General features: G+C 44.7%; 1 protein-coding gene across 1 annotated transcript; it reads left to right on the plus strand.

The window, feature by feature from the left end:
- The first annotated feature begins 20,067 nt into the window (after nt 1-20,067).
- LOC100488258 (trace amine-associated receptor 4) lies at nt 20,068-21,210 on the plus strand. The gene has a single exon (XM_012963229.2). The coding sequence runs from the start codon at nt 20,074-20,076 to the stop codon at nt 21,073-21,075; it is 1,002 nt and encodes a 333-aa protein (XP_012818683.1). The 5' UTR covers nt 20,068-20,073; the 3' UTR covers nt 21,076-21,210.
- The last annotated feature ends 200 nt before the right edge of the window (nt 21,211-21,410 follow it).

A 21,410-nucleotide genomic window follows, 5' to 3' on the forward strand; every position in this document is an offset into this window, starting at 1 on the left:
AAGATACCATTGCAGCGCAGGAACAGTTACATATCTCAGCCTAGGCAAAGGCTGGAAGATACCATTTCAGCCTATAGACAGTTACATATCTCAGCCTGGGAAAAGGCTGGAAGATACCATTGCAGCGCAGGGAGAGTGAGATATCTCAGACTGGGCAATGGCTGGAAGATACCATTGCAGCCTAGAGACAATTACATATCTCAGCCTGGTGAGAGGCTGGAAGATACCATTGCAGTGCAAGGATAGTTACATATCTCAGCCTAGGCAAAGGCTGGAAGATACCATTGCAGTGCAGGGATAGTTACAAATCTCAGCCTAGGCAAAGGCTGGAAGATACCATTGCAGTGCAGGGACAGTTACCTATCTCAGCCTAGGCAAAGGCTGGAAGATACCATTGCAGTGCAGGGATAGTTACATATCTTAGACTGGGCAATGGCTGGAAGATACCATTGCAGTGCAAGGACAGTTACCTATCTCAGCCTAAGAAAAGGCTGGAAGATACCATTGCAGTGCAGGGACAGTTACCTATCTCAGCCTAAGAAATGGCTGGAAGATACCATTGCAGTGAAGGGACAGTTTCCTATCTCAGCCTAAGAAAAGGCTGGAAGATACCATTGCAGTGCAGGGATAGTTACATATCTCAGCCTAGGCAATGGCTTGAAGACACCATTGCATTGCAGTGCAGTGACAGTTACCTATCTCAGCCTAGGAAAAGGCTGGAAGATACTATTGCAGTGCAGGAACATTTACATATCTCAGCCTAGGTAAAGGCTGGAAGATACCATTGCAGCCTAGAGACAGTTACATATCTCAGCCTGGTCAAAGGCTGGAAGATTCCATTGCAGTGCAGGGACAGTTACATATCTCAGCCTAGGCAAAGGCTGGAAGATACCATTGCAGTGCAGGGACAGTTACCTATCTCAGCCTAAGAAAAGGCTGGAAGATACCATTGCAGTGCAGGGATAGTTACATATCTCAGCCTAGGCAAAGGCTGGAAGATTCCATTGCAGTGCAGGGACAGTAACATATCTCAGCCTGGTGAAAGGCTGAAAGATACCATTGCAGTGCAGGGACAGTTACATATCTCAGCCTAGGCAAGGGCTGGAAGATACCATTGCAGCGCAGGGACAGTTACATATTTCAGCCTGGACAAAGGCTGGAAGATTCCATTGCAGCGCAGGAACATTTACATATTTCAGATTGGGCAAAGGGTGGAAGATACCATTGCAGCCTAGAGACAGTTACATATCTCAGTCTGGTCAAAGGCTGGAAGATACCATTGCAGCGCAGGGACAGTTACATATTTCAGCCTGGACAAAACCTGGAAGATTCCATTGCAGCGCAGGAACATTTACATATTTCAGATTGGGCAAAGGGTGGAAGATACCATTGCAGCCTAGAGACAGTTACATATCTCAGCCTAGGCAACGGCTGGTACATACCATTGCAGCTCAGGGACAGTTACATATCTCAGCCTAGGCAAAGGCTGGAAGATACCATTTAAGCCTAGAGACAGTTACATTTCTCAGCCTCGGCAAAGGCTGGAAGATACCATTGCAGCTCAGGAACAGTTACATATCTCAGATTAGGCAAAGGCTGGAAGATACCATTGCAGCCTAGAGACAGTTACATATCTCAGTCTGGTCAAAGGCTGGAAGATACCATTGCAGTGCAGGGACAGTTACTTATCTCAGCCTAGGCAAAGGCTGGAAGATACCATTGCAACGCAGGGACAGTTACATAACAAAGCCTAGGCAAAGGCTGGAAGATACCATTTCAGCCTAGAGACAGTTACATATCTCAGCCTGGGAAAAGGCTGGAAGATACTATTTAAGCCTAGAGACAGTTGCATTTCTCAGCCTCGGCAAAGGCTGGAAGATACCATTGCAGCGCAGGGACAGTGACATATCTCAGACTGGGCAAAGGCTGGAAGATACCATTGCAGCCTAGAGACAGTTACATATCTCAGTCTGGTCAAAGGCTGGAAGATACCATTGCAGTGCAGGGACAGTTACTTATCTCAGCCTAGGCAAAGGCTTGAAGATACCATTGCAACGCAAGGACAGTTACATATCTCAGCCTTGGAAAAGGCTGGAAGATACCATTGCAGCGCAGGAACAGTTACATATCCCAGACTGGGCAAAGGCTGGAAGATACCATTGCAGCCTAGAGACAGTTACATATCTCAGTCTGGTCAAAGGCTGGAAGATACCATTGCAGTACAGGGACAGTTACATATCTCAGCCTAGGCAAAGGCTGGAAGATACCATTGCAACGCAGGGACAGTTACATAACAAAGCCTAGGCAAAGGCTGGAAGATACCATTTCAGCCTAGAGACAGTTACATATCTCAGCCTGGGAAAAGGCTGGAAGATACCATTGCAGCGCAGGGACAGTGACATATCTCAGACTGGGCAAAGGCTGGAAGATACCATTGCAGCCTAGAGACAGTTACATATCTCAGCCTGGTCAAAGGCTGGAAGATACTATTTAAGCCTAGAGACAGTTACATTTCTCAGCCTCGGCAAAGGCTGGAAGATACCATTGCAGCGCAGGGACAGTGACATATCTCAGACTGGGCAAAGGCTGGAAGATACCATTGCAGCCTAGAGACAGTTACATATCTCAGTCTGGTCAAAGGCTGGAAGATACCATTGCAGTGCAGGGACAGTTACTTATCTCAGCCTAGGCAAAGGCTGGAAGATACCATTGCAACGCAGGGACAGTTACATATCAAAGCCTAGGCAAAGGCTGGAAGATACCATTTCAGCCTAGAGACAGTTACATATCTCAGCCTTGGAAAAGGCTGGAAGATACCATTGCAGCGCAGGAACAGTTACATATCCCAGACTGGGCAAAGACTGGAAGATACCATTGCAGCCTAGAGACAGTTACATATCTCAGTCTGGTCAAAGGCTGGAAGATACCATTGCAGTGCAGGGACAGTTACATATCTCAGCCTAGGCAAAGGCTGGAAGATACCATTGCAACACAGGGACAGTTACATATCAAAGCCTAGGCAAAGGCTGGAAGATACCATTTCAGCCTAGAGACAGTTACATATCTCAGCCTGGGAAAAAGCTGGAAGATACCATTGCAGCTCAGGGACAGTTACATATCTCAGACTGGGCAAAGGCTGGAAGATACCATTGCAGCCTAGAGACAGTTACATATCTCAGCCTGGTCAAAGGCTGGAAGATACCATTGCAGTGCAGGGATAGTTACATATCTCAGTCTAGGCAAAGGCTGGAAGATACCATTGCAGTGCAGGGACAGTTACCTATCTCAGCCTAGGAAAAGGCTGGAAGATACCATTGCAGTGCAGGGATAGTTACATATCTCAGCCTAGGCAAAGGCTGGAAGATACCATTGCAGTGCAGGGACAGTTATCTATCTCAGCCTAGGAAAAAGCTGGAAGATACTATTGCAATGCAGGAAAATTTACATATCTCAGCCTAGGTAAAGGCTGGAAGGTATCATTGCAGCCTAGAGACAGTTACATATCTCAGCCTGGTCAAAGGCTGGAAGATACCATTGCAGTGCAGGGACAGTTACATATCATAGCCTAGGCAAAGGCTGGAAGATACCATTGCAGCCTAGAGACAGTTACATATCTCAGCCTGGTCAATAGCTGGAAGATACCATTTAAGCCTAGAGACAGTTACATTTCTCAGCCTGGGCAAAGGCTGGAAGATACCATTGCAGCGCAGGAACAGTTACATATCTTAGAATGGGCAAAGGCTGGAAGATACCATTGCACCGCAGGAACAGTTACATATCTCAGCCTAGGCAAAGGCTGGAAGATACCATTTCAGCCTAGAGACAGTTACATATCTCAGCCTGGTAAAAGGCTGGAAGATACTATTGCAGTGTAGGGAGAGTGAGATATCTCAGACTGGGCAATGGCTGGAAGATACCATTGCAGCCTAGAGACAGTTACATACCTCAGCCTGGTCAAAGGCTGCAAGATACCATTGCAGTGCAGGGATTGTTACAAATCTCAGCCTAGGCAAAGGCTGGAAGATACCATTACAGTGCAGGGACAGTTACCTATCTCAGCCTAGGAAAAGGCTGGAAGATACTATTGCAGTGCAGGGATATTTACATATCTCAGCCTAGACAAAGGCTGGAAGATACCATTGCAGCCTAGATACAGTTACATATCTAAGCCTGGGAAAAGGCTGGAAGATACCATTGCAGCGCAGGGAGAGTGAGATATCTCAGACTGGGCAATGGCTGGAAGATACCATTGCAGCCCAGAGACAATTACATATCTCAGCCTGTGAGAGGCTGGAAGATACCATTGCAGTGCAAGGATAGTTACATATCTCAGCCTAGGCAAAGGCTGGAAGATACCATTGCAGTGCAGGGACAGTTACCTATCTCAGCCTAGGAAAAGGCTGGAAGATACTATTGCAGTGCAGGGACATTTACATATCAAAGCCTAGGCAAAGGCTGGAAGATACCATTTCAGCCTAGAGACAGTTACATATCTCAGCCTGGTGAGAGGCTGGAAGATACCATTGCAGTGCAAGGATAGTTACATATCTCAGCCTAGGCAAAGGCTGGAAGATACCATTGCAGTGCAGGGACAGTTACCTATCTCAGCCTAGGAAAAGGCTGGAAGATACTATTGCAGTGCAGGGACATTTACATATCAAAGCCTAGGCAAAGGCTGGAAGATACCATTTCAGCCTAGAGACAGTTACATATCTCAGCCTGGTCAAAAGCTGGAAGATACCATTTAAGCCTAGAGACAGTTACATATCACAGCCTGGGCAAAGGCAGGATGATACCATTGCAGTGCAGGGACATTTACATATCTCAGTCATGTCAAAGGCTGGAAGATACCATTGCAGCGCAGGAACAGTTACATATCTCAGCCTAGGCAAAGGCTGGAAGATACCATTTCAGCCTATAGACAGTTACATATCTCAGCCTGGGAAAAGGCTGGAAGATACCATTGCAGCGCAGGGAGAGTGAGATATCTCAGACTGGGCAATGGCTGGAAGATACAATTGCAGCCTAGAGGCAATTACATATCTCAGCCTGGTGAGAGGCTGGAAGATACCATTGCAGTGCAAGGATAGTTACATATCTCAGCCTAGGCAAAGGCTGGAAGATACCATTGCAGTGCAGGGATAGTTACAAATCTCAGCCTAGGCAAAGGCTGGAAGATACCATTGCAGTGCAGGGACAGTTACCTATCTCAGCCTAGGCAAAGGCTGGAAGATACCATTGCAGTGCAGGGATAGTTACATATCTCAGACTGGGCAATGGCTGGAAGATACCATTGCAGTGCAAGGACAGTTACCTATCTCAGCCTAAGAAAAGGCTGGAAGATACCATTGCAGTGCAGGGACAGTTACCTATCTCAGCCTAAGAAAAGGCTGGAAGATACCATTGCAGTGCAGGGATAGTTACATATCTCAGCCTAGGCAATGGCTTGAAGACACCATTGCAGTGCAGTGACAGTTACCTATCTCAGCCTAGGAAAAGGCAGGAAGATACTATTGCAGTGCAGGAACATTTACATATCTCAGCCTAGGTAAAGGCTGGAAGATACCATTGCAGCCTAGAGACAGTTACATATCTCAGCCTGGTCAAAGGCTGGAAGATACCATTGCAGTGCAGGGACAGTTACCTATCTCAGCCTAAGAAAAGGCTGGAAGATACCATTGCAGTGCAGGGATAGTTACATATCTCAGCCTAGGCAAAGGCTGGAAGATACCATTGCAGTGCAGGGACAGTAACATATCTCAGCCTTGTAAAAGGCTGGAAGATACCATTGCAGTGCAGGGACAGTTACATATCTCAGCCTAGGCAAGGGCTGGAAGATACCATTGCAGCGCAGGGACAGTTACATATTTCAGCCTGGACAAAGGCTGGAAGATTCCATTGCAGCGCAGGAACATTTACATATTTCAGATTGGGCAAAGGGTTGAAGATACCATTGCAGCCTAGAGACAGTTACATATCTCAGTCTGGTCAAAGGCTGGAAGATACCATTGCAGCGCAGGGACAGTTACATATCTCAGCCTAGGCAAAGGCTGGAAGATACCATTGCAGCTCAGGGACAGTTACATATCTCAGCCTAGGCAAAGGCTGGAAGATACCATTTAAGCCTAGAGACAGTTACATTTCTCAGCCTCGGCAAAGGCTGGAAGATACCATTGCAGCTCAGGAACAGTTACATATCTCAGATTAGGCAAAGGCTGGAAGATACCATTGCAGCCTAGAGACAGTTACATATCTCAGTCTGGTCAAAGGCTGGAAGATACCATTGCAGTGCAGGGACAATTACTTATCTCAGCCTAGGCAAAGGCTGGAAGATACCATTGCAACGCAGGGACAGTTACATAACAAAGCCTAGGCAAAGGCTGGAAGATACCATTTCAGCCTAGAGACAGTTACATATCTCAGCCTGGGAAAAGGCTGGAAGATACCATTGCAGCGCAGGGACAGTGACATATCTCAGACTGGGCAAAGGCTGGAAGATACCATTGCAGCCTAGAGACAGTTACATATCTCAGCCTGGTCAAAGGCTGGAAGATACTATTTAAGCCTAGAGACAGTTACATTTCTCAGCCTCGGCAAAGGCTGGAAGATACCATTGCAGCGCAGGGACAGTGACATATCTCAGACTGGGCAAAGGCTGGAAGATACCATTGCAGCCTAGAGACAGTTACATATCTCAGTCTGGTCAAAGGCTGGAAGATACCATTGCAGTGCAGGGACAGTTACTTATCTCAGCCTAGGCAAAGGCTGGAAGATACCATTGCAACGCAGGGACAGTTACATATCAAAGCCTAGGCAAAGGCTGGAAGATACCATTTCAGCCTAGAGACAGTTACATATCTCAGCCTTGGAAAAGGCTGGAAGATACCATTGCAGCGCAGGAACAGTTACAAATCCCAGACTGGGCAAAGGCTGGAAGATACCATTGCAGCCTAGAGACAGTTACATATCTCAGTCATGTCAAAGGCTGGAAGATACCATTGCAGCGCAGGAACAGTTACATATCTCAGCCTAGGCAAAGGCTGGAAGATACCATTTCAGCCTATAGACAGTTACATATCTCAGCCTGGGAAAAGGCTGGAAGATACCATTGCAGCGCAGGGAGAGTGAGATATCTCAGACTGGGCAATGGCTGGAAGATACCATTGCAGCCTAGAGACAATTACATATCTCAGCCTGGTGAGAGGCTGGAAGATACCATTGCAGTGCAAGGATAGTTACATATCTCAGCCTAGGCAAAGGCTGGAAGATACCATTGCAGTGCAGGGATAGTTACAAATCTCAGCCTAGGCAAAGGCTGGAAGATACCATTGCAGTGCAGGGACAGTTACCTATCTCAGCCTAGGCAAAGGCTGGAAGATACCATTGCAGTGCAGGGATAGTTACATATCTTAGACTGGGCAATGGCTGGAAGATACCATTGCAGTGCAAGGACAGTTACCTATCTCAGCCTAAGAAAAGGCTGGAAGATACCATTGCAGTGCAGGGACAGTTACCTATCTCAGCCTAAGAAAAGGCTGGAAGATACCATTGCAGTGCAGGGACAGTTTCCTATCTCAGCCTAAGAAAAGGCTGGAAGATACCATTGCAGTGCAGGGATAGTTACATATCTCAGCCTAGGCAATGGCTTGAAGACACCATTGCAGTGCAGTGACAGTTACCTATCTCAGCCTAGGAAAAGGCTGGAAGATACTATTGCAGTGCAGGAACATTTACATATCTCAGCCTAGGTAAAGGCTGGAAGATACCATTGCAGCCTAGAGACAGTTACATATCTCAGCCTGGTCAAAGGCTGGAAGATTCCATTGCAGTGCAGGGACAGTTACATATCTCAGCCTAGGCAAAGGCTGGAAGATACCATTGCAGTGCAGGGACAGTTACCTATCTCAGCCTAAGAAAAGGCTGGAAGATACCATTGCAGTGCAGGGATAGTTACATATCTCAGCCTAGGCAAAGGCTGGAAGATACCATTGCAGTGCAGGGACAGTAACATATCTCAGCCTGGTGAAAGGCTGGAAGATACCATTGCAGTGCAGGGACAGTTACATATCTCAGCCTAGGCAAGGGCTGGAAGATACCATTGCAGCGCAGGGACAGTTACATATTTCAGCCTGGACAAAGGCTGGAAGATTCCATTGCAGCGCAGGAACATTTACATATTTCAGATTGGGCAAAGGGTGGAAGATACCATTGCAGCCTAGAGACAGTTACATATCTCAGTCTGGTCAAAGGCTGGAAGATACCATTGCAGCGCAGGGACAGTTACATATTTCAGCCTGGACAAAACCTGGAAGATTCCATTGCAGCGCAGGAACATTTACATATTTCAGATTGGGCAAAGGGTGGAAGATACCATTGCAGCCTAGAGACAGTTACATATCTCAGTCTGGTCAAAGGCTGGAAGATACCATTGCAGCGCAGGGACAGTTACATATCTCAGCCTAGGCAACGGCTGGTACATACCATTGCAGCTCAGGGACAGTTACATATCTCAGCCTAGGCAAAGGCTGGAAGATACCATTTAAGCCTAGAGACAGTTACATTTCTCAGCCTCGGCAAAGGCTGGAAGATACCATTGCAGCTCAGGAACAGTTACATATCTCAGATTAGGCAAAGGCTGGAAGATACCATTGCAGCCTAGAGACAGTTACATATCTCAGTCTGGTCAAAGGCTGGAAGATACCATTGCAGTGCAGGGACAGTTACTTATCTCAGCCTAGGCAAAGGCTGGAAGATACCATTGCAACGCAGGGACAGTTACATAACAAAGCCTAGGCAAAGGCTGGAAGATACCATTTCAGCCTAGAGACAGTTACATATCTCAGCCTGGGAAAAGGCTGGAAGATACTATTTAAGCCTAGAGACAGTTACATTTCTCAGCCTCGGCAAAGGCTGGAAGATACCATTGCAGCGCAGGGACAGTGACATATCTCAGACTGGGCAAAGGCTGGAAGATACCATTGCAGCCTAGAGACAGTTACATATCTCAGTCTGGTCAAAGGCTGGAAGATACCATTGCAGTGCAGGGACAGTTACTTATCTCAGCCTAGGCAAAGGCTGGAAGCTACCATTGCAACGCAAGGACAGTTACATATCAAAGCCTAGGCAAAGGCTGGAAGATACCATTTCAGCCTAGAGACAGTTACATATCTCAGCCTTGGAAAAGGCTGGAAGATACCATTGCAGCGCAGGAACAGTTACATATCCCAGACTGGGCAAAGGCTGGAAGATACCATTGCAGCCTAGAGACAGTTACATATCTCAGTCTGGTCAAAGGCTGGGAGATACCATTGCAGTGCAGGGACAGTTACTTATCTCAGCCTAGGCAAAGGCTGGAAGATACCATTGCAACGCAGGGACAGTTACATAACAAAGCCTAGGCAAAGGCTGGAAGATACCATTTCAGCCTAGAGACAGTTACATATCTCAGCCTGGGAAAAGGCTGGAAGATACCATTGCAGCGCAGGGACAGTGACATATCTCAGACTGGGCAAAGGCTGGAAGATACCATTGCAGCCTAGAGACAGTTACATATCTCAGCCTGGTCAAAGGCTGGAAGATACTATTTAAGCCTAGAGACAGTTACATTTCTCAGCCTCGGCAAAGGCTGGAAGATACCATTGCAGCGCAGGGACAGTGACATATCTCAGACTGGGCAAAGGCTGGAAGATACCATTGCAGCCTAGAGACAGTTACATATCTCAGTCTGGTCAAAGGCTGGAAGATACCATTGCAGTGCAGGGACAGTTACTTATCTCAGCCTAGGCAAAGGCTGGAAGATACCATTGCAACGCAGGGACAGTTACATATCAAAGCCTAGGCAAAGGCTGGAAGATACCATTTCAGCCTAGAGACAGTTACATATCTCAGCCTTGGAAAAGGCTGGAAGATACCATTGCAGCGCAGGAACAGTTACAAATCCCAGACTGGGCAAAGGCTGGAAGATACCATTGCAGCCTAGAGACAGTTACATATCTCAGTCATGTCAAAGGCTGGAAGATACCATTGCAGCGCAGGAACAGTTACATATCTCAGCCTAGGCAAAGGCTGGAAGATACCATTTCAGCCTATAGACAGTTACATATCTCAGCCTGGGAAAAGGCTGGAAGATACCATTGCAGCGCAGGGAGAGTGAGATATCTCAGACTGGGCAATGGCTGGAAGATACCATTGCAGCCTAGAGACAATTACATATCTCAGCCTGGTGAGAGGCTGGAAGATACCATTGCAGTGCAAGGATAGTTACATATCTCAGCCTAGGCAAAGGCTGGAAGATACCATTGCAGTGCAGGGATAGTTACAAATCTCAGCCTAGGCAAAGGCTGGAAGATACCATTGCAGTGCAGGGACAGTTACCTATCTCAGCCTAGGCAAAGGCTGGAAGATACCATTGCAGTGCAGGGATAGTTACATATCTTAGACTGGGCAATGGCTGGAAGATACCATTGCAGTGCAAGGACAGTTACCTATCTCAGCCTAAGAAAAGGCTGGAAGATACCATTGCAGTGCAGGGACAGTTACCTATCTCAGCCTAAGAAAAGGCTGGAAGATACCATTGCAGTGCAGGGACAGTTTCCTATCTCAGCCTAAGAAAAGGCTGGAAGATACCATTGCAGTGCAGGGATAGTTACATATCTCAGCCTAGGCAATGGCTTGAAGACACCATTGCAGTGCAGTGACAGTTACCTATCTCAGCCTAGGAAAAGGCTGGAAGATACTATTGCAGTGCAGGAACATTTACATATCTCAGCCTAGGTAAAGGCTGGAAGATACCATTGCAGCCTAGAGACAGTTACATATCTCAGCCTGGTCAAAGGCTGGAAGATTCCATTGCAGTGCAGGGACAGTTACATATCTCAGCCTAGGCAAAGGCTGGAAGATACCATTGCAGTGCAGGGACAGTTACCTATCTCAGCCTAAGAAAAGGCTGGAAGATACCATTGCAGTGCAGGGATAGTTACATATCTCAGCCTAGGCAAAGGCTGGAAGATACCATTGCAGTGCAGGGACAGTAACATATCTCAGCCTGGTGAAAGGCTGGAAGATACCATTGCAGTGCAGGGACAGTTACATATCTCAGCCTAGGCAAGGGCTGGAAGATACCATTGCAGCGCAGGGACAGTTACATATTTCAGCCTGGACAAAGGCTGGAAGATTCCATTGCAGCGCAGGAACATTTACATATTTCAGATTGGGCAAAGGGTGGAAGATACCATTGCAGCCTAGAGACAGTTACATATCTCAGTCTGGTCAAAGGCTGGAAGATACCATTGCAGCGCAGGGACAGTTACATATTTCAGCCTGGACAAAACCTGGAAGATTCCATTGCAGCGCAGGAACATTTACATATTTCAGATTGGGCAAAGGGTGGAAGATACCATTGCAGCCTAGAGACAGTTACATATCTCAGTCTGGTCAAAGGCTGGAAGATACCATTGCAGCGCAGGGACAGTTACATATCTCAGCCTAGGCAACGGCTGGTACATACCATTGCAGCTCAGGGACAGTTACATATCTCAGCCTAGGCAAAGGCTGGAAGATACCATTTAAGCCTAGAGACAGTTACATTTCTCAGCCTCGGCAAAGGCTGGAAGATACCATTGCAGCTCAGGAACAGTTACATATCTCAGATTAGGCAAAGGCTGGAAGATACCATTGCAGCCTAGAGACAGTTACATATCTCAGTCTGGTCAAAGGCTGGAAGATACCATTGCAGTGCAGGGACAGTTACTTATCTCAGCCTAGGCAAAGGCTGGAAGATACCATTGCAACGCAGGGACAGTTACATAACAAAGCCTAGGCAAAGGCTGGAAGATACCATTTCAGCCTAGAGACAGTTACATATCTCAGCCTGGGAAAAGGCTGGAAGATACTATTTAAGCCTAGAGACAGTTACATTTCTCAGCCTCGGCAAAGGCTGGAAGATACCATTGCAGCGCAGGGACAGTGACATATCTCAGACTGGGCAAAGGCTGGAAGATACCATTGCAGCCTAGAGACAGTTACATATCTCAGTCTGGTCAAAGGCTGGAAGATACCATTGCAGTGCAGGGACAGTTACTTATCTCAGCCTAGGCAAAGGCTGGAAGCTACCATTGCAACGCAAGGACAGTTACATATCAAAGCCTAGGCAAAGGCTGGAAGATACCATTTCAGCCTAGAGACAGTTACATATCTCAGCCTTGGAAAAGGCTGGAAGATACCATTGCAGCGCAGGAACAGTTACATATCCCAGACTGGGCAAAGGCTGGAAGATACCATTGCAGCCTAGAGACAGTTACATATCTCAGTCTGGTCAAAGGCTGGGAGATACCATTGCAGTGCAGGGACAGTTACTTATCTCAGCCTAGGCAAAGGCTGGAAGATACCATTGCAACGCAGGGACAGTTACATAACAAAGCCTAGGCAAAGGCTGGAAGATACCATTTCAGCCTAGAGACAGTTACATATCTCAGCCTGGGAAAAGGCTGGAAGATACCATTGCAGCGCAGGGACAGTGACATATCTCAGACTGGGCAAAGGCTGGAAGATACCATTGCAGCCTAGAGACAGTTACATATCTCAGCCTGGTCAAAGGCTGGAAGATACTATTTAAGCCTAGAGACAGTTACATTTCTCAGCCTCGGCAAAGGCTGGAAGATACCATTGCAGCGCAGGGACAGTGACATATCTCAGACTGGGCAAAGGCTGGAAGATACCATTGCAGCCTAGAGACAGTTACATATCTCAGTCTGGTCAAAGGCTGGAAGATACCATTGCAGTGCAGGGACAGTTACTTATCTCAGCCTAGGCAAAGGCTGGAAGATACCATTGCAACGCAGGGACAGTTACATATCAAAGCCTAGGCAAAGGCTGGAAGATACCATTTCAGCCTAGAGACAGTTACATATCTCAGCCTTAGAAAAGGCTGGAAGATACCATTGCAGCGCAGGAACAGTTACATATCCCAGACTGGGCAAAGACTGGAAGATACCATTGCAGCCTAGAGACAGTTACATATCTCAGTCTGGTCAAAGGCTGGAAGATACCATTGCAGTGCAGGGACAGTTACATATCTCAGCCTAGGCAAAGGCTGGAAGATACCATTGCAACACAGGGACAGTTACATATCAAAGCCTAGGCAAAGGCTGGAAGATACCATTTCAGCCTAGAGACAGTTACATATCTCAGCCTGGGAAAAAGCTGGAAGATACCATTGCAGCTCAGGGACAGTTACATATCTCAGACTGGGCAAAGGCTGGAAGATACCATTGCAGCCTAGAGACAGTTACATATCTCAGCCTGGTCAAAGGCTGGAAGATACAATTGCAGTGCAGGGATAGTTACATATCTCAGTCTAGGCAAAGGCTGGAAGATACCATTGCAGTGCAGGGACAGTTACCTATCTCAGCCTAGGAAAAGGCTGGAAGATACCATTGCAGTGCAGGGATAGTTACATATCTCAGCCTAGGCAAAGGCTGGAAGATACCATTGCAGTGCAGGGACAGTTACCTATCTCAGCCTGGGCAAAGGCTGAAGATACCATTGCAGCCTAGAGACAGTTATATATCTCAGCCTTGGGAAAGGCTGGAAGATACCATTGCAGCGCAGAGACAGTTACATAGCTCAGCCTGGGCAAAGGCCGGAAGATACCATTGCAGCCTAGAGACAGTTATATATCTCAGCCTGGGCAAAGGCTGGAAGATACCATTGCAGCCTAGATACAGTTATATATCTCAGCCTGGGCAAAGGCTGGAAGATACCATTGCAGCCTAGATACAGTTTTATATCTCAGCCTGGGCAAAGGCTTGAAGAAACCATTGCAGCCTAGAGACAGTTATACAGTATACAGGTAAATGCATATTTGATGTTTATAAGTCTTCCCTGTCACATTAGAGGTAAAATCTTTACTGACTCTCATAACTTTGCAGTTTTTACATCTAATAGAAAAGCATTTTATGTACCTTTACGGGTGAGCCAAGTCATACCCTGATTACGTGTTTGTTGTGACTAAATTTGGTGCTAACAATGACCCAAGTGTTGGCTCTTTTTTAGAAGCATACTGTAGGTCAGTGCTGTCCAACTGGCGGCCCGCGGGCCGCATGCGGCCCGCGACCCCCCTCTGTGTGGCCCCCACCTGTCTGGCTGCTTTGATGGCTTACTCTTGTGTAAGCTTTAAATGGTATCAGTACTGAGATTAACTGCCCCCCTGCATGGTTCTCACCTCAGATTCAGGCTGTAATCAGGCTGTATTGTTTAAAAATGTAATCCCCTGTACTGTTCACACCTTTTAATCTCTGCATTGTTCACCCCCTGCAGTGTTCACACCTCAGGCTCAGGCTGCAATCACCCCCATTGTTCCCCTGTTCACACCTCAGGAGCAGTAGAAACCCACAAATAATCCCTGCACACTACAAAAAGAACATATACTGAGGTGGTACTGCAATTATAAAGTTTTTTAATATATAGTTATTGTGCAGACTGAAGGAGCAGTGCCAGCATTGTGTCACTGTAGGCTGCCTGTGTGTGCCAGGGCAAGCAGAGTATGGCACACACAGGCAGAGTAGGGAAGGCAGAGTATGGCACACAGAGGCAGGGTAGGGAAGGCAGAGTATGGCACACACAGGCAGAGTATGGCACACACAGGCCAAGTATGGCACAAACCAGCCAAGAATGGCAAACACAGTGAAAGTATGGCACACACAGGCAAGGTAGGGAAGACAGAGTATGGAACACACAGGCAGGGTAGGGCAGGCAGAGTATGGCACACACAGGCCAAGTATGGCACAAACCAGCCAAGTATGGCACACAGGCAGGCAGAGTATGGCAGGTTTTTGCTGTACTACAACCATTAATATGGGTATGGTCATGTGATAACATGGGTGTGGTTTCAAGTGGGTGCAGTTTCAAAAAGGGGAGTGGTAAAAACTGGCTTCCATTATCGGCCCTCCACCACGTAGGTTGGAAAAATTCCGGCCCTCGGTACCACAGAAGTTGGACAGCACTGCTGTAGGTCATTGAATAATTTTCGCAAATGTCTCTGAACGATCCTGCCGATGTACCTGTATTCCTCACTAAACTCTATCACAAAATAAATATTATTGTTCTTATATATATTAGAGTTGGCTGATATCTTATTACAGGTATTGGACCCCTTATCCGGAGTCCATCTCCCATAGACTCCATTTTAATCAAATAATTCACATTTTTAAAAATGGTTTCTTTTTCTCTCTAATAATAAAACAGTACCTTGTACTTGATCCCAACTAAGATAACTAAGTTTAATTACTGTTTAAATTATTTTTTTAGCAGACTTAAGGTAGGAGATCCAAATTACAGAAAGACCCCTTATCTGGAAAACCCCAGATCCCAAGCATTCTGGATAATGGGGCCCATACCTATATTAGTTGGAACAGCCTGTCTGTTATATGGTAATTCCTTGCAGTCTCTGGAACATGCTTTATTCCAAGCATTGGTGATGAGGCTACGGAAAAAGCCTCTTGAATATAATTTGGTTGAGAATTGGTGGGGGTCTTTTCTAAACACTGGGCAAATTTGTACCTGGGCAGTAACTTATGACAACCTGTGTTCAACCTGCAGCTGGCTGCAACAATGTAGCACCCATTGTGGTCATGGATCTTTAGAGATAGAACTCCCCGATAAGAAGATAAAAATAATTGTCAATAGAAATTCTAGTGCTTAGATCGAAAACATGATCAAATATTGAGAATGGCTAATATAGCGTGTGCACGATAAGTAGCGCACGTGCATTAATCAGCACTTGTGACAAGTAGCGCGCTGCGTTAATTAGCGCGTGTTGTGTCGACTACCGTACAAAAATAGTCTTCGCGACTTAATGCAAATAGCATCGCGTCTAAATTAACGCAAATATACTTTTAGTGAATCATGCGTTTAGACGCGAAAAATAAGATGCCATAACATTTTTTTTTTTTAAAGGTTTTTATTTTCATTTTCATTACAAACACAACATAAAAAGCACGTTTACATATACAATATATAGTGCCATGACCATAGAGAGAGTATGCGATAACAAGGACAGGTAGGTACAGTCAAGCTAGCTACAGAAGATCACAGAATTAGGGAAGACCGTTATATTAAGACATCATGGAGTTACACCCTGAGGTTCTCGGCAGAGTGTGCATCTAACCAGGGTGACCATACACTCTCAAACTTATTTGGGCAGCCCCTAACCAGGTATGTTAGCTTGGTGAGTGGGAGTCTAGAGTGGACCAGTTGTATCCACTGGTGGAATTCAGGGGGGTGGGGGCTCATCCACTTCATTGCAATCACCTTTTTAGCATAAAAATACAGTGATCTAAGTAGCATTCTAGTTTTATTCAGAGGGACTAAGTCGACTATGAGGCCCAGGAGACATACTTCTGGGGATAAAATTCCCGGCAGAGGGACTTGTTTGTTTAAGTATTTAGTTACCTCTGTCCAATATTTAAGTATTGTAGGGCAGGTCCATATTAAGTGGAAGAACCCAGCCTCTGTCGCTTGGCATTTCGTGCAGGAGGCGTGTTGGTTTTTCCCCATGACCTTTAGGCGCATTGGAGTAATATATGTTCTATGTATTATTTTAAATTGGACCATCTTGTCCTTAGTGGATATCAAAAAGCTATATAGATTGCCTGTTACTTCTGCCCACTTGTCATCATCAAGTTGGGGGATATCGCCGTCCCATTTGCACTTAGCTGTGTCAAATGGGATCCCAAGACCTGGCAGGAGCATTTTGTATACTTCAGATATCAACTTTTTGGGATTTGGGTCCCATAGTCTTATCTCAAAGGGGAGTTCTGCAACATTAATAACTTGAGAGCCAAATTGCGATATCATTGCATGACGTAACTGGAGGTACCTGTATATTTCTAAGTTTGCCTGGCCTAGTTTCCCTTTTAGTTGGTCAAGGGATGGGAAGGTGCCTTCTATTAGGAGGTCTTGCAGGTGGCGGACTCCCAGTTTAGGCCAGTATTGAAAGTCGGGGAGAAGTAATAGGTGTTTAAAGTTGGTGTTCCTCCACAGTGGGGAGCGGGGTGATGGCAAGTGCATGAGTTTGGGAGACTTTGCGGGACTTTAATAACTGGGGGAAGTACCTGGGTATCTCTAACCTTCCTATAAGGGACGTTTCTCAGGGCTTCCATAGACTCCATGCATGAGGCCAATAATACTGTGAGGGGATTATCCATCTCTTGGCTAAACCAGCTGTGCACGAACCATAGTTGTGAAGCGTAGTAGTAATATTGTAAGTGGGGGAGGGCTAGGCCCCCACTGTCTTGCGGAGCCATTAATGTGCGCTTTTTGATCCTGGGAGCTTTATGTGCCCAGATAAAAGTGAAGAGGATTGAGTCGATGCACTTAAATAGTTGTGGGGGGAGCCATACAGGAGCATGATGCAGGGCATATAGGAACTTGGGTAGGTATATCATTTTAAATAAATTTACTCCACCCCATATAGTCAGAGGGAGACCTTCCCAGAGCCCGCTGATATCCTTAAATTTGTGTATAATCGGGTCAAAGTTATTTGCAATATATTCAGTGGGATTTTGTGATATTATAATACCTAAATATCTGAATTCCGTAACCCACTTCAGTCCCTGTATGTCATCTCGCATTTGGGGGCCCTCAAGAGAAAAGAGGGTTGATTTAGTTTTGTTTATTTTAAGGCCACTAAATGCTCCTAGGCTATCTGCTAAATTAATAGCATTGGTAAGGGAGTCCCCGTAGTCTGCAAGGAATAAGAGGACATCGTCCGCATATAGGGCTATTTTTTCCTCTAGTCTGCCATACTTGAGTCCTTGTATGCTGGGGGTTTGACGAATAAAAAGGGCATATGGTTCTATTGCAAGGGCAAATAAAAGAGGGGAGAGGGGACATCCCTGCCTGGTACCGCGTGTAAGGGGGAAGGGTTTGGAGGAAACATTATTAATGCGAATTTGCGTCACTGGGGAAAGGTAGAGGAGTTTTATCCAGGAGATAAAAGTGGGACCTATACCAAATTTGCTTAGTGTTTTCCATAGGTATGGCCATTCCACAGAGTCAAAAGCCTTTGTTGCATCCAATGACACTACGGTTCTGGAGCCTGCATTGGAGTGGTCGATTTGAAGGTGGGTATGGAGGCGCCTTAAATTAATTGCCGTGCTTTTATTAGGCATAAACCCTGTTTGATCTGGGTGGACAATAGAGGCTATGACTTTGTTAAGGCGCTGAGCTAAGATTTTTGCCAGTATTTTTACGTCAGTATTTATAAGGGAGATGGGCCTGTATGAGTCACATAGTTCAGGGTCTTTTCCTTCTTTAAGGATGAGCACAATGATTGCAGCATAAAAGGAGGGAGGGAGAGTACCAGTTACCTTGGCTTCTAACAGGGTGGAATGGAGTCTGGGGCCATAACATTTTTAACGCATGCTATAAATAGCGCTCGTTTTATTACACTTTAGTGAATCAACCCTATGCGGTCTTAATTATAGGCTAATTTGTATAGAGTAGTAAATACTTAAAAGACATGTAAAGCCTATATTTTCCTAGAATGTATATGATAGGCACATCTCCCCCATTCAAATGGCATCATTTATACTGCATTTATCCCCTCCATTGGCCAGCACCATTACATTTTCATAAAACTTTCACTCACGGCCATTTTTCCTCTGACACACGATCAGTGATGTTTACATCTGCAAACAGCACAGTAAAGTACATGCAATCAAGAATGGAGACTTACATAGGCAGAACATATGATAATAAGTCCTGCTTAGATCAAGCACTGTAATGGTTAAGCTAAGCTCAAGAGAGGATGTTAGGAGAAAAAAATAGGAGCAGACAGCTAGAGAAGAGTTTCTATGACAACCAGCAATGCCATCTGTTCATTGGCTACTAGACTGGAGGGCATGTTTAGTAATCTGAGCTGAAAGGAACTGAGCATCCTCAGTATCCAAGAGCCAAAGTAAATTTTTATGGGAGTGGGCTCATTGGGTTAGTGAAGGAGAAGGAATCCTAAGTGATTAAGGGGGTGCTGCTATTAACCAGAGTGGCATGCATTTACAGATTTCAAATAGGCTGTTCATTGATTACATTTTTGTGTGGGGGTTTACAGGCCCTTTAAATAGGTTACAATATAGTACTTTACTTTTATTATTTAGTTTGTGTACATGGTCAAAAATTGCTACTGTTACAGGTTTTCAATAATTTATCTCATAAATCTAAAAGTCAGCTCACTCTGGCCCATATGCCACATGTTTGGTGTTAAAAAGTAATCAGTGATGTTTTTTTCCAGTCACCTCCTCTGAGAGCACACATATAATCTTTAGGGAAACATTCAGATTATATAAATTCCTGCTGATTCCAACAAACGTAATATCAACCATGAACCCATTAAGACGTACATGACTGATACAGGATATTTGTGGGTACAAAAAAATCTGGAAATTTAGATAAGTATTCAATATTATGATCCTAAAATAGGTGCGTGGACTAGTACTTTGAATAATTATGGTCAAACAATAATTTTGTTAATTATGTTGTTTTGTAGCCAGTTTTGAAACATTCTAGGATTTTCATAATGTAATATATATTAATGCCTACTGACACAATTACCTATATACTGTCCCAATGTTCTTCATTTCCTTAGCTGCTGATGCCATTTATAGATATGATACTTATTACCCAACAAAAAGTATAATTAAAATGCATGTCAAGCAGAAAGTGCAGGAGCTCTGTATTTTTTTACAAATTCAAAGAACATCAGATCTAAACTTCTTGGGATCAATTTGCCTATAAACATAGATGGCCAATTAAGTTTATTCTGTTTGTTCAGGTTTATGGCCAGAATGCACAAATCCAAAGAAATTGATGGGGTTTCTCTCACTTTGGCATCTAACAATGCCCAACCTATACTGTCACCATTAGGGGCATTGGTATAATAACAAAAATCAGTTTGGACCTGATAATTGATTAATATGAAAGAATATTGCATGTAAAGACAACAGTACAAACTGAGCAGTAACATGTTACAAAGTATTATTTGTTTTTCCATTTCAGAGCAAAGAAAATATATAAAACATGGACCTATGTTTTGACTTTGTGAACAATTCCTGCCTTCGGACTAACAGGGCACCTGCAAATTATTCGGTTATGTTCATTGCTATGTTTGGAGCTATAATACTCACAACAGTGGGAAATCTATTGGTTATCATTTCGATCTCTCATTTTAGACAGCTCCACTATCCGACCAACTTCCTCATTTTATCCTTGGCCACTGCAGATTTCTTAATTGGTTTGGTGGTTATGCCTTACAGCATGGTGAGGTCATTAACATCTTGTTGGTACTTTGGGGACTTATTCTGCAAGGTGCACAGTTGCTTAGACATGACATTGTGTACAGGCTCTATATATCATTTATTCTTCATATCTGTTGACCGATACTATGCAGTGTGTCACCCTCTTCATTATTATAAAAATCTAACTACTAATGTTATAGAATTGTTTTTATTAACAACTTGGTCTGTTTCCTGTGTGTTTTCATTTGGCCTTGTTTTTTCCAATGTGCACACCGAGGGGATCCAAGACTATATAACTTCCTATTATTGCATCGGCTCTTGTTCTCTTACTCTTAATAAGCTTTGGGGAACTATTTCTTCCTTAATATGTTTCTTTATTCCCGGTGCCCTAATGATTGGTATTTACATGCACATTTTCTCTGTTGCCAGGAATCAAGCTAAACTTGTACATAACCACCATAGTTTCCAGCCTGACAAATCAAAGAGTAAAATTTCTGTCAGAGCCGAAAGGAAGGCAGCAAAAACGTTAAGCATAGTTATGGGGGTTTTCCTGTTCTGCTGGTTGCCATTTTTTATATTAACTGTAATAGATCCTTACATCAATTTTTCAGTTCCTGAAGATTTATACAATGTTTTTTTATGGCTTGGTTATTTTAACTCTGCCCTAAACCCCATAATTTATGCACTATTTTACCCTTGGTTTCAAAAAGCCTTTGCATGTATTATATCAGGTAATATTCTTAAAGCAGGCTCTTCATTCTCTCAGTTGTTAACTGGTGTTTAGGGATGCATTTAGTTGAAGCAGTGATACCTGTAGATACAGGTCATAGCAATCAACTTGGACATAATTCCACCTCTTCCAGTGCAATAACTCCTAGCACATAGTTAGAAATTTGCTTTAATTTTTCTAAGCACATTAGACAAGGGCAAATTTTGTCCATGTTACTATATAATCCTGTTGCTGTAAATCATTTAATGTTAATCATAACTGGAATATCTAGTATAAATAATTCTAAAGCAACTGGACTTGTTAAGTAATCATTGAAGACATTTCACTACTCTTCCGAGCAGCTTCTTCAGTTCAACAGTTGAACTGAAGAAGCTGCTCGGATGAGTAGT

The sequence above is a fragment of the Xenopus tropicalis genome, chromosome 5, assembly GCF_000004195.4.
Source record: "Xenopus tropicalis strain Nigerian chromosome 5, UCB_Xtro_10.0, whole genome shotgun sequence".
Classification (NCBI taxonomy): Eukaryota; Metazoa; Chordata; class Amphibia; order Anura; family Pipidae; genus Xenopus; species Xenopus tropicalis.

Coding starts and splice junctions, on each gene's coding strand:
- LOC100488258 (XM_012963229.2), top strand. CDS start 20,074: ATGGACCTATGTTTTGACTTTGTGAACAATTCCTGCCTTCGGACTAAC.